The following is a 26650-nucleotide window of genomic DNA, read 5'->3' as shown; positions in this document are numbered from 1 at the left end:
GGAGCCTTCCTGGAGGAGGTACTGCTGCAAATGCACATTGAAGGATGACCAGGGGCTGGTCAGTCAGAGGAGAAAGGCAGTCAGAAAAGGCACTCCTGGGGCTGGCCCGGTGGTGTAGTGGTTAAGTTCATGGGCTCCACTTCAGTGGCCTGGGGTTCACCAGTTCAGATCCTGGGTGCTGACCTAGCACCGTTTGTCAGGCCATGCTGTGGTGGCGTCCCATATAGAAGAACTAGAAGGACTTACTACTGGATATACAACTATGTACTGGAGCTCTGGGGAGGAAATAAAAGAAGAAGATTGACAACAGATGTTAGCTCAGGGCCGATCTTCCCCACCAAAAAAAAGCTCAGAGCATCTTAAAGAAAACATACTCCAGGCAGGGGAAGTAGTAACAGAAAAGGCTGGAGATGTAAAATCCAATGGGTTGTTCTAGAACAAGCAGGAAGGAGGCTTGGTGTTGAGGGCAGTGGAAAGCTGTGGAACCTCACAGGACTGCCTGGTTTCAGACCCCAGTTCTACCACTTATCAGCTGTGTGACTTTGGGCAAGTTACTTATCTTCTCTGTGCCAAATGAGGCGAACAGTGCTTGCTTCATACTGTTGTGATGATAAAAGTGAGTTAATTCATGTAAGGTGCTGAGAACAGGGGCTGGCGCACATCCCTGTTCTGCCGTCGTCTGCAGGCCCAGGCGTGCCACAGCCTTCAAGGAGAGGATGCTGACTAAATAGTTGCTGTGTGGATGAATAAAAGAGCAAACTGGCCGCCAGCCTCTTGGAGAGTCCCATGCCCCCCTTGCCGACCCCCCGAGTTGGGGCCTGCTCTGGCCTCCCCTCTTCCTGCTCATCTCTGAGCTGGGGTCACACAGATTACCTAGGGGCACAGTGATGTCCATCCCTCCCTCCCCACCTGGGAATCCCCTTGGCCACAAAATGCCCGGGTCAGTCCATCCCCCATCTCTGTACAGTCTGCAGGGTCCTGGACGTGACAGCCTCAGGTTCAGGGGGCTGGGCCTCAAAGGGGAAGGCGACTCTTGTTTACTGTCACCTACTAGTGTTGCATCCGGCACAGAGATCCACCTCCAACAACTCAGGTCTGACTGTCCCGATTTTACGGACAAGGAAACTGAGGCTCAGGGAGGTGATGACTGGCCCAGGGTGAAAAGGGGACTCCTATCCACCTGCCCAAGGCCATGGGGCTCCACAGGTGGGCTTCTCTGTCACCCCATCACCCACCCTGTCCTAGTGGGCTCCTTCTTGCCTGGCCTGGTTGCCAAGATCCCTGTTCAGACAGGAGACTCAGTTCCAAGGTAAGAGACTCAGGGTTAGGGAGAAACGAAGGGAAATCAAAAGCATGGATGTCAGTGATGACACCTTCAAGATCATTCTCTGTACCAAGGGGAAACTGAGGCTGCCCAGCCCATCCATAGCAGGGCTGGAATGGGACTCTGTCCTTCTTCCCAATGCACAACCTCCCCGTTATCTTGGGCGCCCAGGGAGCCTGGCAGGTTGCAGCCTGAGACAACCTGACTGTCTGTAAACGGGAACCAGAGAAAAAGGGGCAAGAAGGAGTGGTTTGCAAGCAGTTTTGCTGGAGAGAGCTCTGAGGGAGCCGTAAATCAGCCACTGTGGCTGCAGGTCTGGAGTGGGCACTAGTGCCCAGGAGAGGAAACAGGACCCCCTCTGCCCACCGTGGCAACGGGGATGCTGCGGAGGCTGCTGCAGGGCTGGCTGAGTCCCCAGCCTGGCTGCAGCTCTGCAGAGGAAGGAATGTGGGAGGAGATGCTGAGTTGGGCCCAGCCCGCTCCAGCTCCAGCCGCAGTGAGAGCAGAACGTCCAGAAAGGCCCGCTGGGGTGTGGCCTGGTAACCTTACCCTGCAGCTGGGCGGAAGGAGAGGGCAGGAGGGGGGCTTCAGCTCCCTGCTGGGTCAGGCCTGCGGACCCAGGGGCTCATGCCTTCAGTGGCTGGGCCTGGAGAAAGTGGGCAGGAAGGGGCCCTGGGGCTGGGTCTGAAAGAGGCAGTGCCAGGAGGGGGCATCCAGGCCCTGCCCTGGGGAGTCGATGGTCTGGGGTGGGGACAGGGGAGACACAGTCCTGACACAATTCACTGTGTGACAAGATAGCTGAGGTGACAAAAGGCACTTGATGGATGATGATCATGATATTAACGACAGCAGCAATGACAATAGCAGTTCTGCGTATTCAGTGTAGATGCTGGGCTGGTCACTGCGAGCCTCGGAGGCACTATTTTCCCCCATTTTACAGATGATGCAACTGAGGCCCAGAATGACAAGACAGCCCGCACAGCTGGCTTGCTCCATCCTAGCCCCAGAGACCCCTGCGTGTCCCTCCTCCTGGGCTCCGAGCTCAGGCGGGTGAGACTCTGTCTGTCACGGTCCCCGCTGTATCCCCTGCCCAGTGCCTTTCACAACCTGCACGCAGTGCACAAGATGAGTGGAGGCAGGAAGGCAGCCCCCCTGGGGGCAGAGAGGGGAACACCGAATCCCTCCCCTCCTCCATGTAAGTGGAGACACATTCCACCTCGCATCTGAATCTCGCAAAACCCATGCTCTGATCTGAGTATCACAGTATCTCAGGAAGCAGCCAAGGCCTGGAAAGTCACCTCCATTTCACAGATGAGAAAACTGAGGCTCAGGGAGCTTATGTGCCTTGCTTAGGGCCCCCAGCCAGCCAGGGGTGGGCCAGGCACCTTCCCCGCCTCCAGAAGCCCATCAGCCCTTGCTGGGGGAAGGCCAGACTTGCCACCAGGAATAAATGGTGCCGGTGATGGCTAACCTTTAGGGAGCCTTTACGATGTGCCAGGCACGTGGCATCCTCCCAACAACCTTTCGTTTTTGTGACAGGTTTATTGAGATCTAACTCACGGACCAGACAATTTAACCATTTAAAGTATATGATCCAATGGTTTCTAGAAGATTTAGAGCTGTGCAATCACCACCACAATCAATTTTAGGACATCGTCATCTCCCTAAAATGAATCCCTGTACTCTTTAACTATTATCCCTCAATTCTCTCATCCCCCCAGCTCTAGGCAACCTCTTATTCACTTTTTTCTGTATAGATTTGCCCATTCAGGGTATTTCATATAATAGTGTCATATAATACCCAACAACCTTTCTTTTTTCTTTTGAGGAAGATTAGCCCTGAGCTAACATCTGCTGCCAATCCTTCTCTTTTTGCTGAGGAAGACTGGCCCTGGCCCTGAGCTAACATCCATGCCCATCTTCTTCCACTTTATATGTGGGACACCTGCCACAGCATGGCTTGCCAAGCGGTGCCATGTCCGCACCCAGGATCTGAATCGGTGAACCCCGGGCCGCCGAGAAGCGGAACGTGCAAACTTCACCGCTGTGCCACGTGGCCAGCACCCATAACAACCTTTTGAATGGGGTGTTCTTATTACCCCCATTTCCCACACGGAAGCATCTCAGGCTTGGACAGGTGGAAACCTTACCGAAGCAATGATGGGCAGGACTGAAGCTTGGGCCTGTCTGACCCCAGAGGTCCTGCTCTTTGTCATTAACTCCACCAGTTAGTGACCCTTGGCACTCACTACCTACTCCACTCCTCCCCTCCCTTCTACCTGAACCCAGGGCCCTGCCCCCAACTTCCTCCATCGTACCCAGGGGTTCTGCTGGGGAAACCCCAGGCCCAGCGACCCTACCCAGTTCTCTCCTGACTCCTGCTCTCAATCCTTCAGGCCTCAGCCACGGCACCTCTTTTCTACTGCCTGTGTCCATCTGCCCATAGAAGACCAGGCAGCCTGGCTTCCTCTCTGCGTGAGTGGGAAACTGAGGCCCTGTGGAGGTGTCTGGGGTCACCCAGTGAGAATTGGCAGAGTGAGGACTAGGGCCGGATCCCTAACTCTCAAACCAGTGCTCTTCCCCTGGCCTATTTCAAATAGGAAGGCTTTATTTCCTCCACCCTCACCCCAGGCTGAAAGTGGTGCCATCAGAGCCATGGGAAAGAGGGGGGAAACTGAGGCTGGACCAGGCTAGCGACGTGCCCAAGGCCACAAGCACTGAGCCAGGACTCACCTGCTGATCCCCCAACTTGCCCCCCACCACACGCTGCATCAGGAGCTCCAATCCGTGGCTCCCACAGCCTCTGGACTTGCCCCTTTATCATCCCTTATAAAACTGGCTCCTTACATGTTGATGATGAGGGGAGCTGGGATCCCCGTTGTCTTCACAGCTGTATTCCCAGCGCAGGCCTGGGCCTGGAACAGCGCTCAGAAAATGTTTGTTGAACAGATGATGAAAGAAAGGAAGGAAGGGAGGGAGGAATGAGGTTTGAGGGGTGGGGGCAGCTGGTGCAGCCATGTGTACAGAGTCACACGATGCCATTTGCCAGCATCACAGGGTCTTACACCAGTTCTTCTGACTCCTAAATCTAGAACTCTTTGACATTGTGGGGTCTTATGTCTCTTGGAGAATCACCCACACCATCCTGCACACAGTTTTGAGGGCTCCTGGCCCCCTGTGGCTCACCCACAGTTCCCCAGGAGTAGAGTTCTGTACTGCAGGTGGAAAACCCTTTCCCGTGCCACACAGCCCTGTCCTGGGGACACAACAGATGTGACTACACTTCCTAAAAGCCTGAAGCACAGGATGCACTTCAGCTGTCTCATTCTGAACCACAGGCCTGCACCGAGCTGTAGCCCCTGGCACACAATGCGGCAGTCCTGACACCATTCCTCCGCCGCCTCCTCCGTCTTCACACGGCCGCTGCCCTCCCCCAGGGGCTGCCGCCAGCCAGGGACGTGCTGGAATGCCCGTTAATGCTGCTTCAGCCACCATCAGGCCTGGCAGCCTGCGCCAGCAGCCTCAGGGGCAGGAGCTGCCTGCATTCCACGTCTGGGTCCCCCACTGACTCAGCAGGACACTGCTTCTCCTCCTTTGCCCCTCACACCATCTTGGTCCCAGGAGGCAGAGGGTGGGAAGGGTCCAAGTCTCAAGAACTCTCCCAGTGCCCAGCATGGTGCTGCAGACACAATCAATAACCATTGAGGGTTTTCTAGGCTGGAAATGGTGTTAGGCTTTTGCACATGTTTTTCCGCCAAATTGCAAAGGAAGCTGGTACTATAAGCACCCCATTTTACAGATACAGAAACTGAGGCACAGAAAGGCGAGGTCACTTGCCCCGCTAGGAAGTCAGAGTGCTGGCATTCAGCCTTGGGTTGGTCTGATCTCAGCGGTGGGCTCTCAAACAATAGGAGAGTGAGCCTCTCCCAGCAGTTACTGGGGGCGGCTGCTCCCCTTCACTCGTGTAAGGCGTCTGTCCTTGGAAGCCTAGCGCCAGGAACATCGTGAGTGAGGTGGCACATTCACCTTCATGAGAAATCCCCAGAGGATGCACGGGTTGCTGAACCTCAGCTTGTCTCTTCATCTGCAGTCACGAAATATTGAAGCCCGAAGGTGCCCTGGTGATTGGGATTGTCTAGTCTCCACATTTTACGAAAGGGGTAACTGAGGCCCAGAGATGCAGGGGACTTGCCCAAGGTGTTCCCAAGTCACAGACAACTAGGAACAAACCCAGGAACTCTGGACATCATGTCAGTGCTCCCTAAAATCAAAGAATGTGAGCTCAGAAAACCACACCTAGGGCCTTCCAGTCCAAGCCTCCCATTTACAGAAGGGGAAACCGAGACTCAGAGAAGAGTGGGATCTTGCTAAGAGTGATATACAGGCAGGCAGAGTGTACCACTCATGAACTCAAAAGTTCTAGTTTTTTACTAGCAGTGTGACCTGAAACATATAAGGTGACCTCTCTGAGCCTTACCTGTGAAATGGAAGTAATAAAACCTATACTATAAGGTCACTGTTAGTGGTATAAATCACACTGGCCCTTAGGCCAGCACCCAATACATATTAAGTGCTCAGTTCACAGTATTTATTATTAATATTGCTAGGCCCTTGTCATTTTTCCTCTCTGCCATTCTGCTGTCCAGGTCAAACGTTTCCGAGTACAGCATAGTGGGTAAGACTGTGGACCGTTGCTCCAGCCACTTGTTAGCTGGGTGACCTTGGACTAGTTACTACTCTGTGACTCTGGGCCTCAAATGCCTCATCAATAAACTGAGGATGGCAAGAACAGTACCTACCAGGCAGGGCTGTGGTGAGGCGGAAACAATGCTTCAGGCAAAGCCAGGCACACAGTTAAGTGCTCAATAAATCTGAGCTGCCACTCTTACTTGTTACTTTCACTGCCATGTCTGACATCTGTCACATCCCAGGCTGCAGGGCGCCTGGTTCACCAGGAAGGGGCTGGTCCCCAACCTCCAGTCTCAGGAGTGCTAACGCAGCAAGGGAAGAAGATCCCAGAACTCTGTCCACACAGGGTAGTCGGACCCAACTCTGATTTCTCAGTGCCTGCCTGGGAACGGGAATTCCGAATATGCTGGAGGAAATCCCGATTTTTGCAGTTGTGGAAGTGTCCCGGAAGAGCCCCCATTTTACAGGTGCAGAAACTGAGGTCTGGGGAGGGAGAGGTTGCTGCCCACAGACGCACAGGCTGGGAGACAGGCCCAAGGCTTGACGGTTCCCCAGGGAACAGCCTCTTCCCCAGGAGCCCCGCCCCCAAGGACAACGCAGGCCCCTCCCCCAGAGCCCCGCCCCCTCCGTTTGAGACCTCCCTGCAGCCCCCGGGGACGCCTCTGACCCGACGCCGCGGCGACGAAGGCTGCCGGGAAGTGGGGTCCGGGGTGAAGGCGGCGCGCCCTGCTTCTCCCGGCCCGGGCCTTGGGATGAGCGCTCGACAATCTTCGGAGGCTGGAGGGAGCGCTCGGGCGTTTCCGACGCCGAGGGGCGGGGCCGACCGTGACGCAGGCGTGCCCGCCGCCGCCTGCAGAGGGCGCTGTTGCCGGCGCGATTCGGTGAAACCAGAAAGCCAACCTAGTATTCGGAGGCGCAGAAACAGGTTCTGTAGTCCTGGAGCCTCGGTTTTTTCCTCTAATGGGTTTGATGACAAGTCTCGTGAGGCTCCAAAGGGACCCAGATAAGTTTGTGAAAGGAATTAGAACACACATTGATAAATATGCAAGTTACTTAACTTCCCTGTTTGTTCATCTATAAATGGGGATAATTGTACCTTCTTTCCCTGTGTATATTGTGAGAATTGCAAGCTGTGGGAAAAATGCATAGAAAGGGGCTGGCACCTTGTAAGCACCCAGTAAAAGGCAGTGATTTTGACAATGGGCAAAGCATGCCACCAAGCCAGGAAATAATGTCCAAGTCTGGGTTCCTGCCCTTAAGGAGCTCCAGCTGCAGAACCCGAAGCAAGGCAGCTGCGAGCTGCAGTGAAAGCTCTGGCTGGGAGTCAGACCTGCCACTGACCACTTGGGCCTCAGTTTCCTCACCTGAACAATTGATGGCCTCTGTGGCCCTCTAGCCTGGCTTCCTTGGACTCTGGCTTGTGAAATGGGTCCAAGATGGCTTATAATTAGATGTATAAGGTGGGGTAGAGGTTATAGGAAGTTACCACGAATTGCCTTTTATTCATTCAACAAACTTCATTCAACAAACAACAAACAACGTTGAATAAGAGATGGCTCTTGCCCTTGTGGAGCTCAAGTCCAGTTAGGAGACAAATAAATTGCCCTTTAGAATACAGTGTTAGGGCTAGAATCAGGGAAAGGCAGGAGACTGTGGGAGCCCAAACGAAGCAGCTATCAAAACCTTGCGGGTTAGAGAAAGCTCCCTGAAGGAGGAGGTAACGTGGAATAGCTGAAAATAAAGAGGAGTTAGGTGAAGGGGGGGGTAGTGAATACTGAGGTGGGGGAAAGGGTTTCAGACAAGCTTGGGGTGCAAGAGAATATGGCACAATCAAGAATTTCATGGTTGGGGCCGGCCTGGTGACGCAGTGGTTAAGTTCGCACATTCCGCTTCTCAGCGGCCTGGGGTTCGCTGGTTCGAATCCCGAGTGCGGACATGGCACCACTTGGCACACCATGCTGTGGTAGGCATCCCACATATAAAGTAGAGGAACATGGGCATGGATGTTAGCTCAGGGCCAGGCTTCCTCAGCAAAAAAGAGGAGGACTGGCAGTAGTTAGCTCAGGGCTAATCTTCCTCAAAAAAAAAAAAAAAAAAAGAATTTCATGGAGGTGGGCCTGGAAGGTATAAGAGATTTCAGCAGAGAGGGATGTGGGTAGGGCAGGGCATACCAGCTCTCTCTGTCCATTCCGTCCAGCCCTGCCCCCTCCAAAGCCACCACCAGGGAACATTCTTGAGTTCTGCTTGTGCCTCCAGTGTTTACGTCCCCACCATTTGTTTACCCACTGCATACATCCCTGCACCCAGGAACTGATGGGCTAGGAAGGACCAGAAGGCACAGGCACTGGGGACTCCAGCACATGTCATCACCTAGGCCCCAGGACACGCACTTAGGTAATGAGCAGGGCACAAGGCACCAGGGAGGAGATGACATGAAGGTGGAGGAAGGCATTCCCTGGAGAGGTCCAGCTGTGAGCAGACAGGGAGGTGGCATGGGGTGGAGTTCTAGATTTGAATCCTGGTTGCGTGTTTGGCAAGTGATTTGACCTCTCCAGGCCTCAGTTTGCTCACCAAAGCTCCTTAGAGTGTGCATAACACCTAAATGAGACAATGTGTATAAAAGACTTAACAGCAAGAGCTCAAGCAGTGAACTTGGAAGCTGGGTTGAGGACAGATCCAGAGGCAGTTCTGCTCCAGGGACACTCGCTCAGAATGCACATCCCCAAGAGCCTCCACCAGGCATTCTGACTGAAGATCTGGGTGGGCCCAGGAATTTGCATTGGTGACCGACACTGAGGCAGAATTATTTAAAAAATTTTAATGAAAAGTACTTTATCTCCACTAATTCCCCCTAAGGCAGACACAAATTCCAGCAAAGGCCTCAAGGTCAGCTGTCTCCTCCTTCCTCCACCACCAACCTCCCCAGAAGCCAGAAGGCAGTTCAGGCACCCAGCAGAGCTTTTACCAGCGTGTGTGACCGAATCCCCAGTCCAGGTCCGCTCTGGGCTCTTGCAGTCTTCTGTCCATGGCTGGCGCCTGGCTCAGGGCCGAGGAAGAGGTATCAGAAACTTTCCTGGCATGTCTTCCCCCCTGCTGATGTTTGCTGCTTTTGTGTGGTGCCGGGCTGCCGCCAGGCCCTGTATATCCTTGCACAGCCTGACTGCAGAGGGACAGGCCAGAGTGCTGCTGTCCCCGAGCAAGGCAAGCTTCATGTCCACCAAGCCAGGGGCTGTACCCACTTGCGGGGGCCTCTTTTAAAGCCCAGTAATGCCTCATTTACCTGCCAACACTGACCATCAGGAATGAACTTTTATCCAATGGACAGTTCTCTCCACAAGCCCCAACACCCCCATTTAAGTTCACTGGCATAGGATCTTTCTAAAATGTACTATGGGCTGCCTTCTCTTCTTGATTAAAGAATGAAGCATCACTGAAATCTCTTTTTCAGAGAGCCGTTGTGGATACTGGGAAGTGCAGGAGGCCTAGGTGTGAGCCACAGCCCCTCCACCACCTTGCTCTGTGACCTTGGCAGGTCACTTTCTTTTTCTGACCCAGATGTCCTGCTCCATATCGGAGGATGACCCTGCAGACTTAGCGGAGTTGTTGCGGACACCATGTCTATCAGGGGCCAGCACACAGCAGGCAGGTGCTCACCACAGGGAGGCTGCCAAAATTGTTTTCTTGATGACTCAAGATCAATACTGTGAACCCCAATCATGGTTCCGTGACTGCTTTCTACTTATCTGTCTCCTCAGGATGGGTTGTCCAGAAAGCTGAGTCAGACGTCGTTTCAACTTACTGCCTGGGAAGCCTCTTGCCCCAAGACAGTGCCAGTTCTCAACCCCTCTTGCTTCCACCAAGGTGCCAGAAGGAACCCCCAGAGCTCCTGCAGCTCTGACGGAAGCAGGAAAGCGCTGGGTCCAGTTCTAAAGCAGTGGTCCTAGGGGAACCCAGCTGCGCCTTCCTGTGAACGTGAGAGGTGGCAGAACAGTCTTGTAGTTAAGTATACCTGCTGCACAGCCCATGAGACCTGGGTTCGAATTCCAGCTCCACCACTTGCTAGCTGTGTAACCTGGGGCAAATAACCCCACCTCTCTGGGCTTTCATTTCCAAACCGTGAAGTGGCGATAGTAACAGTATCCACTTCATATGATTGCAGAGATGACAGAGGCCAGGCATAAAAGCAGAGGCACCTCCATCCCTCCTTAGATGAGAGCCTTCATTCCTACTGCCACTTAGTCTCTTGTTCTAGCTAACAAGAGTATGACAGCCCTAGAGCATGTGTAACTCAGCAAACCCCATCCAGTTGTTAGAGCTGGTCCCTTAGGAAAGACGAATGGACTGTCTCACTCCCAGTCTCAGGAACCCAAGAATCATTCATCCATATTTGCCCACAAAGGGAACTGGAGCTGGGGAGATGGGGCGGATCTGTAAATCCACCCACCAGTTCCTGACCTTTGCCGCATTATTCAGACTCCCACCCGTCCCAGGGCGGCAGACGGGTGGGCGGGCAGGCAGGCCTGCTGCAGGCTTTCATCGCTGCGGGCTGGTCCCCTGGTGGTTAAGACTGTGGGTGGACCTTAGGAAGGGGAGGCTTATGCAAAACCGCACGTAGTTCAGTTTGTGCGGTCTGCTTCATAAAGGGAGGAGGGGAGGGAGGCTGCCTCCTCTTTACTATAAATCAAGCTGTGCAGAAATAGGACACCTCTATGGAGGGGGAGGGGGAAGATGGGAGGAGAGAAGGGATACGGAGGACAGAAAAATTGTGGGGAAAGAGGAAGGAGGGATGTAACAGAGAGAGAAGGCACCGAGGGGAAGGAGAAAGAAGTGGAGAAAGGAGGGGGCGAGGGAGAGACAGAGAATGTGGGGCACTATGAACACTAAAGGGGAAGAGAGGCAAGGAGAAAGAGAAAGGCCCAGCGCTTGGTAGAAATGAGATAATTAATAATTAATAGAATAATTAATTCATAGAAATAATTGCTGAACTCAAGAAGGACAAGGTAATACTAGGAGTCGGGGTAGTTTGCAGGCAATGGAGTGGGGAGGGCTTGAGCCCCAGCAAAGGTGACCACACAGCTCAGGCTGCGAGGCTCCAAGCCTGAGGGCGGGGCCACACTCTCAAGCCCACGTTTCGCAGACGCCCTGCCAAGGCCTCCTCCAAGGGCCCAGCGGGCAGGGAACTGTCCGGATGTCTGGTGCTGAAATGTCCGCGCGATCACCGGCCTCTCGGGCTGGGCTGCTCAACCAGCCATTTGACAACCACTTGTTAAGCACGTTCCCTATGCCAACCATTGTTCCACGAGTTCGGGAAATCAGCAGTGAATAAAACAGACAAAAAATCCCTGCCTTCATGAAGCTTACATGCTATGGGAGGAAACAAGATAGCAGAATTTCCCATGTTAGAAAAGGTCAAGTTGTATGGAGAAAAATAAAGCAGGAAGAGAATGAGAAGTTTAGCAAATGCACCCCACAACAGTGGCCAGGTGCTGTGCCCCAGAGAGGTGACACAGTGGTGCAGGATGCCCTGGCTGGGAGTGAGCCCCCACATAAACCATGTGCTGATACTGGGTCACAGGTCACAGGGGGTCTCAGCTGGACAACCTGTCGGAAGCCAGACCCCAACCCCAGCCAGCTGCCTGTTCTCTCTCTGGGGGCCACTCATTCCCCCACCCTCAGGCCATCTGGGCCCCTTTACTGTGCCAGAGAAATGGGCTTCTACCCCGTGTGTCCAGCACCAGCTTAGGCCTGGGTGATTTGAAACACTGGACTCAACTCTGCTCTATCACTGGGTCAATTCAGGCAACCCACTTCCTCACTCTGGCCTCAGTTTACTCATCTATTAAACAGGGACAATGACCCTTGCCTAGCGAACCAGGTTTGAGGACATAGCAAGGAAAAAGTGGTGGCTGAGTTCTCTCTACTGTACACAAGGTGGGGATTCCCCCTCACTAGGGTCTCATTCTTCAGAGTCCCCAGTGCTCACTACAAGGTATAAGCCTATAGATAATGAATGAATGAAGTGAGTGACAGCAATGCCTGGCTGATGTTCACAGAGAGCTGTACTGCTTTATCCTTCACACTTCAGCTCTGTTCTTAAAGAGCACTAACCTTGGGGTCCACAGGAGCCCACATGGCAGCTCAGGGAGAACAGAGCCTAGAGCTCAATTCTGAGTGGGTCTTTTAGTGCAGGCCACCATGGGAGACAGTTAGGGGTAAGAAGGGCTTGTGATCAAACAAATTTGGGGAACTCAGCACACTCAACTCACCTCTGGGAGATTCCCAATGCTCATCACCAAGTCTAGGCTCCAAGAGCCCTGTTGAACTCCTTTAGCCATGAAACTCCTCTTTTACTCTCCTTTTTGGAGGAACACTTGTCATCATCCTCAAGAAGGTGCCTTGGGAAATGCTGGGCTGGGATTTGGGAAGGACTTGAGGAGACAATTTTAGAGGCTTATGGGGTTCTGGAACCTCAGTGTCTTGTGTGCGCCTATCACATAGCAGGTACTCAGTAAACATGTGATGGATGGATGAATGAATATGATGTTCTACTCACTTCCAAATGGTAAGAAGTGAGGGGAGGGAGGTGAACATTATTTGAGACTCAAGGACTCAAGGAAGAATCATTTTTAGCCCCCTCTAGACAACAAGTTTGGCTAGAGAATTGATGGAATTTATTCATCTATTCATTCATTCATTCACCCAATGACAACACAGAGTGGTAAGAGCGATGCAGCAAATTAGCACTGGGGACCATGAAGGGGACAATTAACTAAATGTAGGGGTAAAGGGGGCAAGGGATAGCTTCCCAGAGGTGAGCCTGAAGGGCCCTTTGGGGAACTGAACTCAGGGCTCCCACCCTCATTTCATTTTTCCAGCCACAGGACGCATGCTTAGGACTTCTTGCTTGGAATCCATAGGCAGCTGTAATCCCATGGTTGTGGCCCCCTCGCCTTGACAGAATCCATCTTGGCCCCCTCCCCTATTTCCTTCTGCCCATCCCACCACTTCCCCTTGATGTCAGCTGCTTGTCAGCCTTCCCACACCCAGAGGCTGTATCCGCATTATGCAGATGACTGAAAAGACCTAAAGGAACAAGGCTCTAATGGCAAAATTCCAAGCAGAATGACAAGTAAATGGGGAGCCATGCGAAAGCATGGGGGCCCTGCTCAAGCCCCCCAAGTGCCATTCTCAGAAGCCTCTGACCAGACACTCACCTCCATCCTCCCAGCACCAACTGCAAGCCAGCCTCTCTGCCCCCTGCAAACTGGAGCCTGACTGGATCTTTCAATGGGAGAAAAATGCTTCATCATGTTCTGCCTCTCCATGCACAACCAGAAACTCCCTTCCCCCTCCTGCCTCCTCCCCAGCGCACTCTCCTTCCAGTAAAACGTGGTTAAAGGGACAGCACCATCACTCCCCAACTCTGAGGGTCTGCTTAGAACCAGGGGTCTGGGAATGAGGCAGAGGGCAAAGAGAAAAGAACTGGCAGAGGTCTTTTCTTGGGGGGAGGGGGGGGGTCTGTCTGTCCCTATCCTGGGGACCCCACAGGGAAGCCAGTGTAAACTGGAAATGTAGTGGGGGTTGAGATAACTGCCTGAGGGAGGCTCAGATCTGGGAGGGGAGTCTACACTGACTCCCCAGAGAGTCTCAAGGGTCTCTTTCGGCATCTGGCATCTGTGTGTGTGTGTGTGTGGGGGGGGGGGGGTCCTTTCAGCTCCCAGTGGAGGAGCAGGACAGCCCAATTGTGTAGGTGGGAGAACTTCATGGAAAACAGGGGACTGGACCCCTAGCAGAAGGTGGAGGGACTGGGTCCCTGGCTCCTGGTGTGACTCTGCCTGATCATTCACCCACTCCTCCTTAGGTCCCCAACTGCAGAGCACAGGGGTCAGGCAAGGGGGAAACTGCATACCATCCTCCCTTCCCCTCCCCTCCCCTCAAGGTAAAGGCAGAGGTTAACCCCTTTCTCCCCAGCAAGGAGAAGGCCCTGTCCCCAGTGCTGAAGCCCCAGCAGCAGCGCTGCCCCCACTCCCACAGCATCTGACATGAGCTAAACTCAAGAAAAGGCCAAATAACACCAGGAGCCCCCCAAATCCCAGGGACCCCCGTTTCTACCTGATCCCCCATTATGGCTTATGGGGGTGAGGGACTTTGGTACTTCCAAAGCATCCCATCATTTCCCAGGGAGAGAGAAAGGATGCCTATCGCAGGACCAACTTGTCTGTTGTGGGGGTGGGGGAGAGATGAGAAGTTGAAGCTGAGGGGATGGGAGGGGAGAGGGAGAGAGACGGATTTCCTAGTTGTCGGGAAATGGTTGCCATATCCACGCACAGTATGTGGGTTCGCCTCCCTCACTTCAGCCAGAGACCCCCAAAACAGAAGCCGCTGGGGAGACACGGTCTACGTTTGCAGCTTGTCCCAGGGCAAAGCCCCCTCTTTGTACAGATGGGAAAACTGAGGGTGGGGGGACACAACTTGTCCAAGGTCATTTGCCCAGTAAACTGTGGAGCTGACCTCAGTGCGCAGACCCTGGCCTGAGTGACTTCTACCACACCTGTCACTTCCCCCAACCCCACACAGGGGCCAGCTCTCCCAACTTCAGCCCAGTCCCCTTCAGTGCCCCAGTCTGGGTTCTCTGATCCTCACACAGCCTATGTTCCCCCTGCCTAGTCAGGGGACCCTCTGCCCCCTTCACTGAGGGTCCTTCTTGCTGGGGCCAGCTGCAGGGTCTCCCGCCTCCTATCCTGCGGAGACCACTGTGCCCCCCATCTGGGCTTCCCTTTCTCCATCTTCTGCAGTGTCTCCCATACCCCCAATTCAGGGTAGCCTTGCTGCTCTTCCAAACTCCAGGTCCCCTTCCCCTGTTCCGGAGCCGGCTGCAGAGTTTCTTAAGCTCTCTCCTGGTGGCCCCTCTAGCTATTAGGGGAACAGTGTACCTCCATACAAGGGTCTTCTAGCTTTACCCTCTGTAGCATCCACCACGACTCCATTCAGGATTACTTTGCTCCCTTCCCTATTCAGGGGGCCGGCTGCAGACACTATGTACCCCCTGTCCTGAGGATCTCTCTAACTATTAGGAAAATCTTGTGCCCCATCTCATTCAGGGTCCCCTCATCCTACTAATTAGAGTCTCCCATCGCCCCATCCCGAAGGCACCCTGCCCCTATTTCCACCAGGTCTCCTTGTCTACTCCCCATTTTGGGCCCCTTCTCTTATTCTGACCACAGTAGCAGTGTCTTCCAACCCTCACCCGGGGGTCCCCGCTGGCCCACTCCAGGAGTCCTCTACCCCCTGACCCGACCTCGGGGGTCTCCTCAGACGCGGCATCGGTTCCCCTTCATTCCTTGGTCCCCCTGCCCCGCCCCTGTCACTGCGGCGAAGCCGACCGGCCCGGGGCCGAGGGGGAGGAGGCGGAGAGGGCGGGGCCCTCCTCCCCCGCTCCCCCCCCCCAACTGCCGAGGGGCTGGACCCGGCCGGGCTGCTATAAAAAGGCCGGCATCCCGGTGCTGCCGCAGTGCCACCCGCCCCGTCCTGGCCTCGGGCTCCCTCTCCGCCGGCAGCCGCACCTGCTCCGGCCATGATGAGCTTCAGCGGCGCGGACGCGCTGCTGGGCGCCCCGTTCGCGCCGCTACATGGAGGCGGCAGCCTTCACTACGCGCTGGCCCGCAAGGGCGGCGCGGGCGGAGTGCGCTCCGCCGCCGGCTCTTCTAGCGGCTTCCACTCGTGGGCGCGGACATCCGTGAGCTCCGTCTCCGCCTCACCAGGACGCTTCCGCGGCGCAGGAGCCGCCTCGAGCACCGACTCTCTAGACACTCTGAGCAACGGACCGGAGGGCTGCGTGGTGGCGGCCGCCGCAGCGCGCAGCGAGAAGGAGCAGCTGCAGGCGCTGAACGACCGCTTCGCCGGCTACATCGACAAGGTGCGGCAGCTCGAGGCGCACAACCGCAGCCTGGAGGGCGAGGCGGCGGCGCTGCGGCAGCAGCAGGCTGGCCGCGCCGCCATGGGCGAGCTGTACGAGCGCGAGGTGCGCGAGATGCGCGGCGCCGTGCTGCGCCTGGGCGCGGCGCGCGGCCAGCTGCGTCTGGAGCAGGAGCACCTGCTCGAGGACATCGCGCACGTGCGCCAGCGCCTAGACGACGAGGCCCGGCAGCGCGAAGAGGCTGAGGCGGCGGCGCGCGCACTCGCGCGCTTTGCGCAGGAGGCCGAGGCGGCGCGCGTCGAGCTGCAGAAGAAGGCGCAAGCGCTGCAGGAGGAGTGCGGCTACCTGCGGCGTCACCACCAAGAGGAGGTGGGCGAGCTGCTCGGCCAGATCCAGGGCTCTGGCGCCGCGCAGGCGCAGGCGCAGGCCGAAGCGCGCGACGCCCTCAAGTGCGACGTGACGTCGGCGCTGCGCGAGATCCGCGCGCAGCTCGAAGGCCACGCGGTGCAGAGCACATTGCAGTCCGAGGAGTGGTTCCGAGGTAGGCGCGTCGGGGTGGGAAGGAGGGGGCGCTCCCATGCTGGTCGGGAAGCGAGGGGCAGAACACAGTAGCATAACCCAAGGGGATGCTGGTGGACTCTGTATGGAGGTGGCAGGACTGGAGAGTGCCCTGCTCAGCTTCCCCCTGCGATGTGCATGCCCCTCAGTTAAATAATGGTTTCACTTTGGGTCTCTTGTGGGACACCCCTTGCTTCCTCGCAACTCTGGGTTCTCGTTTGTTTGCCCTCTTCCAGGGTCCTTATGTCTGTCCTTCAACTCTAGGTTTCCTCCGCTCCCCCTCCCAAGGTTAGGTAACCCCATTCCGAGGCCCTTCTCCATCAGTTTCCTTCTACCGCACCAAAGCAGTGCTGGCCTCTAGTCACAGGCGCCTGGGGAGTCTTTGTCCTTCAAAGTAACATGCCTTCCCTGCCCAAGGCTGCCCATCCTCCTTTCCTGCACGCTGCAGGGGACCCCATTCTCCTCCTCACTACATTCGGGGAGGGGCGAGGCATTCTCACATCCTTTCTCCCCGGGGCGGGGGACCATCACCACAACCAGTTGGTGCCTGAGGCTGCCCTTGAATGTCCCCTCTCCCCTTCAGAGAACCTGGGAGCCTCCCAAGTTCGCCCCCCTCCCCCAACTCCCTGCCACCCTGAGTCAGCTAGATTGCAGCTGCAGCAGCTCTGAAGCTGGGCCCAGCCGCTGCAGGGTGACCTTGACCAACACTTGCCCTCTCTGGTTTTCATTTCTTTTTGGGTTGAAGGTGTGGGGGTCGACCACCTGGGCTGCTGACTCTGGGGAGCTCCATGATCCTTCCCGAAGCTGTGTATAAAACTCTTGCATTGTTCTTGGGAGAGGGTGCAGAGGCTTCAACGATTTTCAAAGGGTCTGTGATCCACAGTGGCTAAGAATCCTCACCCACCTGGATGGTTTCTAAATCTTTGCGGGCACTAGCAGGGAAAGCCAGGAAAACTGGGATTTGGATTCACGGCTTTTCCTGTTCATTTTCCTCTCCCCTGCAGTGGCAGAGCCATCCCTCTCCCAGCTCTGCAACAAGGCTCTCTGCTCTCTCGAGCTTTGCCCTTCACACAGGCAGACCATCCCAGGACTTCTGGCCCACCCAGCTGGCTTGCCTTCTTCTCCCACTCCCAAGACTCAGGCCCTGGGAATCACTATCTTGGGATTCAGGATGTTCACTTTCAGGAGATGGAGCCTAGTCTCCAGACCTCCACTGGCCCCAGAAGGTCTTCTGGGAACCAGCAGCTCCTTGCTCACAGGGGCCAGGGTGTGGCTGCCGTTGGCGCAGGGGCTCTCGTGCTAGTGAATGCGCAGCCAAGTGGAGGGAGGGACACAGGAGCTGGCACACAGGCCCCAGGCTCTGCAGTGACCTTGGGCTCTGCACAGCAGAAACCTGCAAGGAAGGGGCTGTGGCTACATGGTGGCTCACGATGCCTTCATGCCTCCACAGGTCACCAGTTCATTAACTTGTTCAGCCAAAGCTCAGAGTTAAGCTCTGTGGGCCAGGTTTCACATCTGAACCCCCAGCACTGCCAGCCCTTGCTGGGGAGCCGAACCAGGCATTAAGACCAGAAATGGGGATTTCCTCTGCCCTGCAAGGTTTCTGCATCCTGAGTTGGGAGAGACAGAGTCTGATCTTTGGAGCCAGATAGACACTAGATTTGAATCTCAGCTCTGCTGCTCACTGGCTGAGTGGCCTTGGGCAGTAGTCATTTGTCTATCACAAAGGATAGGATGAGTTAACCATCCAAGATGGTACCCAGCACCCAGTAGGTCCTTAATCCATGTGTATCACTAGATGCACTAGAACTCAAATCTAAGTGTGTCTAACCCTGTGCCGTGCCTCCTTCTCCCCCAGTGAGGCTGGACCGACTATCAGAGGCAGCCAAGGTGAACACAGACGCCATGCGCACAGCACAGGAGGAGATAACTGAGTACCGGCGCCAGCTGCAGGCCAGGACCACAGAGCTGGAGGCACTCAAAGGCACCAAGGACTCGCTGGAGAGGCAGCGCTCTGAGCTGGAGGACCGTCATCAGGCCGACATCGCATCCTACCAGGTGGGCAGGGCTGAGGCAGAGAGCCAGATTGCCTCACCTATTTGGGTGACCCTGGACAAGACACTGCCCCTCTCTGAGCAGGGTTGCAATGGTTAAGACCATGGGCCTTGGAGTCAGACATACCAGGGGTACCAGCATGCCTTTCTAGCTGTATGACCCCAGGAAAATTACCTCCTCTCTGAATCTGAATCCCTTCAATGCAATGGGGAAAAAAAGAAAAAGAAAAAGACTGCCTGCTGTGCAGAGCTGTGAAGGTTAAAGAGATAGACAAACTTTTCATGAGATGAGTATGAACATGCTCAGCAGGGTCTTGATCACAGTGGGCATTCGGTAGACAGTAACCAGTGTCTGCGAGTGTGGGTAGCCTGGGGAAGGCCTTGGCAAATTCTCCGCATTAAAGACAACTGGCGAAACAAAATATCAGTTTTAAAGAGCTTATTATGCAAGTAATTTGTAGTGATTGGACAAAAATTAGAAAATGGATAAAGCAAAAAGGAGGCAATAAAAATCAGCCATAATGTTTCCCTTTAAGCAGCGACTGAGTGGGCATGAGGACAGGGGAGAAGCTTCAGCCCGTATTTACCGTGCATCTGTGTATCAGTTTCAGTCATCACCAAGAGGTGCTTCTTGAGCCCTTCCTATGTGGCAGGCACTTTGGAGCATTGCGGAAACAATAGGGAACCAAAGCAGACAAGGCTCTGTTCCCACTGAGCATTTTCTTAGCTTATAAGATCTGTAAAAATTCACCCATCATCCCACTCACCAGTGATAACCATTCTTGGGATCTGGTGTGTTTCATTGCAGACCCTTCCCCAGGCTAAGGTTATATACACAGCAGGATTTTTGCTCCACATGGTTTCCATGTCCATGAGCGAAGCCCCCGCAGCTTTGACAGGGCGGGTATTGGCCCCAGAGAGCCTGGTTGGACAGGACTGCTTTGGGGTTGCACAGCACCCCCCTCAGCTTCTCTGATGCTGAGGGTCAGATGCTGGCTGGCACATGACGTGTGTATGACCTCCCTTCCCCAGGAAGCCATCCAGCAGCTGGACGCTGAGCTCAGGAACACCAAGTGGGAGATGGCAGCCCAGCTCCGAGAGTACCAGGACCTGCTTAATGTCAAGATGGCCCTGGATATTGAGATTGCCGCTTATAGGTGAGGTGGGCCAGAGGGCCTTCGGGGTGGTGGGGAGCCTTTAGGAGCCCTCCTTCTTATGAGGAGCTGAGCCTTGGGTTTCAAGCCCCTAGTGGAGCCTCTTTGCCGTCTTAGAGACAGAGAAAAAAAATTTTTATTGTGGTAAAATGTGTATAACATAAAATTTACCATTTAACCATTTTTAAGTATACGGTTCAGTGGCATTAAGTATATTTGCATTGTTGTGCAACCATTGCCACCATCCATCTCTAAGACTTTTTTCATCTTCCCAAACTGAGACTCTGCTCATTAAACAGTGACTTCCCTCTCTCCTCTCCCCCATTTCCCCAGGCCTGGCAGCCACCTTCTACTGCCTGCTTTGGAGGGAAAGGAGGTACTTGAGTTGTCAGGGGCCCTTGCAGTTCTCTCTCTCTTAGAGTTTCTTAGCTCTCTGAGCATTTGTTTCCTGGGGAAATAGAACGGGGGTGATAACAGTACCCACGTCATGGGGTTGTTGGGAAGAGGAGCTAATCCTGTTCACGAGCTAAGCCAGATGATGCAGGTACCACTGGGGTACCACAGAGAAAGCCCTCCATAAATAGCAGGCATGAGAAAGCCGTGAGACCTCCCAGCTTAGCAGTATGCTGCTAAGGAGCAGGGCTAACCCCTTGAGGACCTGTCCCACTGCTGGCTGGTGACCTTCACTTCCCACCTCTTGGCTATGGTCTGTAATCTTGCTACTCAAATCATGGTCCACAAACCAGCACAATTAGCATCATCCACAAGCTTTTAGAAAGGCAGATTCTCAAGCTGCACCCCAGACCTACTGACTCAGAATCTGCATTTTAACCAGATCCCTGGGTGTTTTGTATGCCATTAAACTTTCAAAGCACTGGTGTGTAGGGATCACCCCTACACTTACTCTGAGGCAGGAACTACCAGGTCCTTTTTATTCATTATCTCAGTGAAACAACCCTCTGATGTAGGGATTCTTATGATCCTTTGTTTTTTTTTTTTTACCACTGAGGAAACTGAGGCTTAAAGAGTTTGAGTGGCTTGACTAAGGTCACACATCTAGTGAGTAGCAGAGAGTAGAAACTGCTACTGTCACCCTACTCCTAAAACTCAAAGGATGAGCATCTAAGGTGACAAGAGACCTTTGAAATTCAAATGGGAACATTGTAAGGCCTCTTAAACCCAAATTTATAAATGTGGAATTGTTTGCTTCAGCTCCCACCTTTCTCTTAAATAGCATTTTAGTTGAGGGACAATAAATGTAATTTTTGTTAATGTAGGCGCTCTCTCTTGAGGACCGTTTTTCAGGGGAAAAAAAGTTTTATTTCATAAGTTGCAGCCTTAGCTGCATTAAAGAGCGATGACATTGCAGTGCAGATTCTGGGTGGTTCCTGGGATGATTTACTAAGTGATTTTCTCTAGTCTCCAAGTGCCCACCATTCACATTCCTTCTTCTGTCAGAGTCCATATCTTTGGAGGCTGTGGACCTTCAAAGTAACTCCACAAGACCCCCCACTCATCAACCTGCTTTGAGTTAACAGTAACATGTTCCATTATCCATTCTGCAGAAAACTCCTGGAGGGCGAAGAGTGTCGCATTGGCTTTGGCCCGAGTCCTTTCCCCCTTCCAGAAGTACTCCCCAAAATCCCCCCCATATCCACTCACATCAAGGTCAAAAGTGAAGAGAAGATCAAGGTAGTAGAAAAGTCAGAGAAGGAAACTGTGATACTGGAGGAACAGACAGAGGAGATCCAAGTGACTGAAGAAGTGACTGAAGAAGAGGAGAAAGAGGCCAAAGAGGAAGAAGAGGAAGCAAAGTCTCCCCCAGCAGGAGAGGCTGCGTCCCCAGAGAAGGAAGAGGCCAAGTCCCCAGAGAAGGCCAAGTCCCCAGTGAAGGAGGAGGCCAAGTCTCCAGCCGAGGTGAAATCTCCAGAGAAGGCCAAGTCCCCAGCAGAAGTGAAGTCCCCTGAGAAGGCCAAGTCTCCAGTGAAGGAGGAGGCCAAGTCCCCCGAGAAGGCCAAGTCCCCTGAGAAGGCCAAGTCCCCTGAGAAGGAGAAGGCCAAGTCCCCTGAGAAGGCCAAGTCCCCTGAGAAGGAGGAGGCCAAGTCCCCTGAGAAGGCCAAGTCCCCTGAGAAGGAGGAGGCCAAGTCCCCTGAGAAGGCCAAGTCCCCCGAGAAGGCCAAGTCCCCAGTGAAGGAGGAGGCCAAGTCCCCCGAGAAGGCCAAGTCTCCAGTGAAGGAGGAGGCCAAGTCTCCCGAGAAGGCCAAGTCCCCAGTGAAGGAGGAGGCCAAGTCCCCCGAGAAGGCCAAGTCCCCTGAGAAAGCCAAGTCTCCAGTGAAGGAGGAGGCCAAGTCCCCTGAGAAGGCCAAGTCCCCTGAGAAGGAGGAGGCCAAGTCCCCCGAGAAGGCCAAGTCCCCTGAGAAAGCCAAGTCTCCAGTGAAGGAGGAGGCCAAGTCCCCTGAGAAGGCCAAGTCCCCTGAAAAGGAGAAGGCCAAGTCCCCTGAGAAGGAGGAGGCCAAGTCCCCCGAGAAGGCCAAGTCCCCTGAGAAGGCCAAGTCTCCAGTGAAGGAGGAGGCCAAGTCCCCCGAGAAGGCCAAGTCCCCTGAGAAGGCCAAGTCTCCAGTGAAGGAGGAGGCCAAGTCCCCCGAGAAGGCCAAGTCCCCTGAGAAGGCCAAGTCTCCAGTGAAGGAGGAGGCCAAGTCCCCCGAGAAAGCCAAGTCCCCCGAGAAGGCCAAGTCCCCAGTGAAGGAGGAGGCCAAGTCCCCCGAGAAGGCCAAGTCTCCGGTGAAGGAGGAGGCCAAGTCCCCCGAGAAGGCCAAGTCTCCGGTGAAGGAGGAGGCCAAGTCCCCTGAGAAGGCCAAGTCTCCAGTGAAGGAGGAGGCCAAGTCCCCTGAGAAGGCCAAGTCCCCTGAGAAGGAGGAGGCCAAGTCCCCTGAGAAGGCCAAGTCCCCCGAGAAGGCCAAGTCTCCAGTGAAGGAGGAAGCAAAGTCCCCTGAGAAGGCCAAAAGCCCTGTCAAGGAGGAGATCAAGTCCCCAGAGAAGGTCAAATCTCCTGTGAAGGAGGAGGCCAAGGCTCCAGAGAAGGAGGTCCCAAAGAAGGAAGAGGCCAAGTCCCCCAAGAAGGAGGAAGAGAAAGCTCCAGCCACACCAAAAACTGAGGAGAAGAAGGACAGCAAGAAAGATGAGGTGCCCAAGAAGGAGGCTCCAAAGCCCGAGGTCCAGGAGAAGAAGGAACCTGCTGTGGAGAAGCCCAAAGAATCCAAAGCTGAAGCCAAGAAGGAAGAGGCTGAAGATAAAAAAGCAGTGACCCCAGAGAAGGAGGCTGCTGCCAAGGTGAAGGAAGAGGCCAAACCCAAAGAGAAGACTGAGGTGGCCAAGAAGGAGCCTGAAAAGCCAAAGAAGGAAGAGACATCAGCAGCACCCGAGAAAAAAGACGCCAAGGAGGAGAAGGCCACAGAGGCCAAGAAGCCTGAGGAGAAGCCCAAAACGGAGGCCCAGGCCAAGACGGAAAAGGCCGAGAAATCCTCTAGCACAGACCAGAAAGACAGCAGGCCTCCAGAAGACAAGGCCACCAAGGGGGAGAAGTGAGGCAGGGAGAAAGAAACATCCAGAGCAGCCAAAGAAACTCAGGAGGGTCTGGGAGCTCAAGGGTCGGTATAACAAATTTTCATGTTTTTTCCCTTTTCTTTATGTAAGAAGAAACTGTACTTAGACAACAGGGCCCTCGCTCACCAAACAGGAATTTTTGTTAGCAATATGTTAGCAAGAGGGCATTCCTAATCCCCGGCCCCACACCCAAACTCTCCCCAGGCGATGGACAATTATGTTATGATAGCTTACGTAGCTGAATGTGATATATGCCGAATGCCACATGTAAACACTTGACTATAAAAACTGCCCCCCTCCTTTCCAAATAAGTGCATTTATTTCCTGTATGTGCAACTGACAGGTGACCGCAATAATGAATGAGCAGTTAGAAACACCTTATGCTTGAGATGTCTTAACCTATTCCTAAATGCCTTCTGTTTTCCAAAGGAGTGGTCGAACCCTAGCCCAGAGCTCTCTATCCTGGAAGAGCTGGAGCAGGTGGGGCTGGGCATGGCCACTGAATCATGCCAGGGCGCACTTTTCCACTGGAGTCCACTTTCAATTGCTTCTGTGCAATAAAACCAAGTGCTTATAAAATGAAAATGCTGCTGTTATTTATTCTCTTTCCCTGGGCGGGCTGGGGGACAGGGCCAGGGGAGGTCTAGATGTCACAGGACAGAGCGAGCATCAGAGGTCTTGTGCAGGTCTGGGACAGTTACATGGCCTCTCGGGCTATTTCCTGGGCAAACTGTGCCGGGCAATATGCTAGGTGCTTTATTTTGAATGTCCTTTAGACGGGCCGGGTGCATGGTTTCTCAGTGTGGTCCATCGACCACCTACATCAGTATCATCTGGGAGCCTTATAAAAATGCAGACTCGGGGGCGGGCGCCCTGGTCGAGTGGTTGGGTTCGCGCGCTCTGCTTCGGCGGCCCAGGGTTTCGCTGGTTCGGATCCTGGGCATGGACATGGCACTGCTCATCAGGCCATGCTGAGGCAGCATCCCACATGCCACAACTAGAAGGACCCACAACTAAAAATATGCAACTATGTACCAGGGGGCTTTGGGGAGAAAAAGGAAAAAAATAAAATCTGTAAAAATGCAGACACTTTGATTCCACCCTGGACCATTGAATGGGAATCTGAGGAATAGGCCTGGGAAAGTGCATGCTTCACCAACTCCCACTTGATTCTAATGCACACTGAAGTCTGGGAACAGGTGCAGTCCTAAGGACATTGAACAGTCTTATTTATAGAGCTCTGCGTATGTCCTCTTTTGTAAGGAGGGATGAGCCTTCCGAATGAGGGCCATATGTAGCTAATTCACCTGTAGTGAAGACGACAGTCATCACTATTGGGAATAATTTATCAAGTCACTTAATTGGACTCCAGTATACTTTTCCAGACACGATTTTGAAAGCTGTGGTGCTCTTGTGGATTTATGTTGGGGTTTTTTAACTGTAAAATTCTTGTGCAGTTTCCAAGTTTAGGACCTTGTGTAATGATACCTTGTGTTTTCCTAGCACCTCTGCTGGGAATTGCTTCTTTCCCTACCCCAACCAGATGGTTCTCAGAGCCACCATATTTTCTAACTGCCCTATACCACTGGTCATTAGTGATTGGTCTAAGGATGGCCACCTGACCCTAGGTAAGCCAATGAGAGCCCATTTCCTGGGATTTTAAACTTGGGACCAGTGAGAATCGTTGGCAGTCTTCTAGTTGTGGAAGGTGGGAGGATGTGGGAGTCAATAGCTATGGGCTGCCATATTTCCAGCCTTGTGGAAAAGCTAGTCTATGAGCAACGGTGAGATAGGTGGACAGAGACAAGATACCCAGAGAGTTATGGTAGATTACAGATCCCTGATTCTGATGTTCCTTTCCAAGGCTTATTGGCCATTCTTTGAGCCAATAAAGCCTCTTTTTGCCAAAGCTCATTTGGGACATGGCTCTGTAATTTGCAATCAGAAGAGTTCTGAATAATATAGTGACTGAAGGGGGTGGTTGTTTGCTAGAAACCAAATAATCTCTCAGGGAATGAGCAAGTGCCCCCTCGAAGTACTGACCAAGGTCAACTCCTCAGCCCAGGGTCCACATCTCACCTTCAGCAACAGTTTCATCTGTCACTGGTCTAAATGTTTAAAAGAAAGTGCCAAGACAGTGTAGGGAGGTCACATTTAAACCAAGGGGTCTTTAAATGCCATTTTAGAAATGGTTTTGATTGGCTCTTCAAGTTATCAAACGTGTTGAAGGACTCTATGAAAACCTAAGCATTAATTTTCTTAGCAGCTCGTCCCAGGGAAATCAGACAGACCTCCACAGACCCTGGCACATAGCTGCAGTATCTAAATATCAAGCTGGGATCTGGGATCTGGGAAATCCTTTGTGTCTTGTCTGAAAAAAAAATCACAGTTGGCCGAGTTCCCCAAATTGCTTATAATGATAACAACTATCATTTGTTGAGACAACCATGTTTTTAGATACATTCTCTCCATCCATGTGGGAACTTTTCAAGGTAGCTATTCCAACGCCTATTTTATAATGGTGAGAAAACATGTGAGGTGAGTTGCCGAGAGCCATACAGCCAGTAAGTGGTAGAGCCAGGATTTAAACCTACAATTTAACTCCAGAGTCCATATGTTTTCTGTAGTACCATTCCATAGAATCCTGAGCAAGTTGCTTTGGTGTTTCGTTGGTTTAATTTTGGTCATCAAAGGACTGCTATGTAGGGTGACTATTGTCCCGCTTTGCCTGGGATGGAGGTGTTTCCCAGGACAGAGCTTTCAGTGCTAACACTAGGAAAGTCCTGGGCAAATGAGGATGAATTGCTCTCTCTAGTGTTTGGGCAGCCACTTTAGCACTTTCAGAATTTTATGTCCCGCCTCTCCCAATTCATATATTGAAGCCCTAACACCCAATGTGACTTTATTGAGAGAGAAGGTCTTTAGGGAAGTAATTAAAGTTAAATGAGGGGAATAAGAGTGGGGCCCTAATCCAACAGGACTGGTGCCCTTACATAAGAGAAAGAGACACCAGAGATCGATCTCTGTCTCTGAAAGCACAGAGAAGATGCCATGTGAGGACATAGAAGGCAGCCATCTACCTAGAGGAGAGGACTTACCAAAAACCAACCCTGCTGGCACCTTGAGTTTGGACTGGTAGCCTCCAGAATTGAGAAAACAAATTCCTGCTGTTTAAGCCACCCAGTCTGCGGTATTTTGTTATGGCGGCTCTAGCAGACTAATGCAAACACATAAAGGAATTCAGAGGCTGGCCTAATTGAAACACTCAGGGGTGGTGCAAGTTTAGGTCCAGCTAGATTCATGGGCTGAAATGAAGTCACTGGGACTTGATCATGTCCTATCTCTCAGCTCT

The 26650-nt window shown here is 53.4% G+C and overlaps 1 protein-coding gene across 1 annotated transcript; it reads left to right on the top strand.

The window, feature by feature from the left end:
• Positions 1 to 15379: 15379 nt before the first annotated feature.
• NEFH (neurofilament heavy chain) lies at positions 15380 to 23883 on the top strand. Its single transcript, XM_023646887.2, has 4 exons — positions 15380 to 16470; positions 18346 to 18545; positions 19574 to 19698; positions 21261 to 23883. The coding sequence occupies exons 1-4, from the start codon at positions 15588 to 15590 to the stop codon at positions 23278 to 23280; spliced, it is 3228 nt and encodes a 1075-aa protein (XP_023502655.1). The 5' UTR covers positions 15380 to 15587; the 3' UTR covers positions 23281 to 23883.
• Positions 23884 to 26650: the final 2767 nt, after the last annotated feature.

This window comes from Equus caballus, chromosome 8, assembly GCF_041296265.1.
Source record: "Equus caballus isolate H_3958 breed thoroughbred chromosome 8, TB-T2T, whole genome shotgun sequence".
Taxonomy (NCBI): Eukaryota; Metazoa; Chordata; class Mammalia; order Perissodactyla; family Equidae; genus Equus; species Equus caballus.
Note: the sequence above shows the minus strand (reverse complement) of the source record. Positions and strands in the feature narration are given on the sequence as shown.

Coding starts and splice junctions, on each gene's coding strand:
- NEFH (XM_023646887.2), top strand. CDS start 15,588: ATGATGAGCTTCAGCGGCGCGGACGCGCTGCTGGGCGCCCCGTTCGCG. Junction 18,546..19,573: donor CCGACATCGCATCCTACCAG/GTGGGCAGGGCT, acceptor TCCCTTCCCCAG/GAAGCCATCCAGCAGCTGGA. Junction 19,699..21,260: donor ATTGAGATTGCCGCTTATAG/GTGAGGTGGGCC, acceptor TCCATTCTGCAG/AAAACTCCTGGAGGGCGAAG.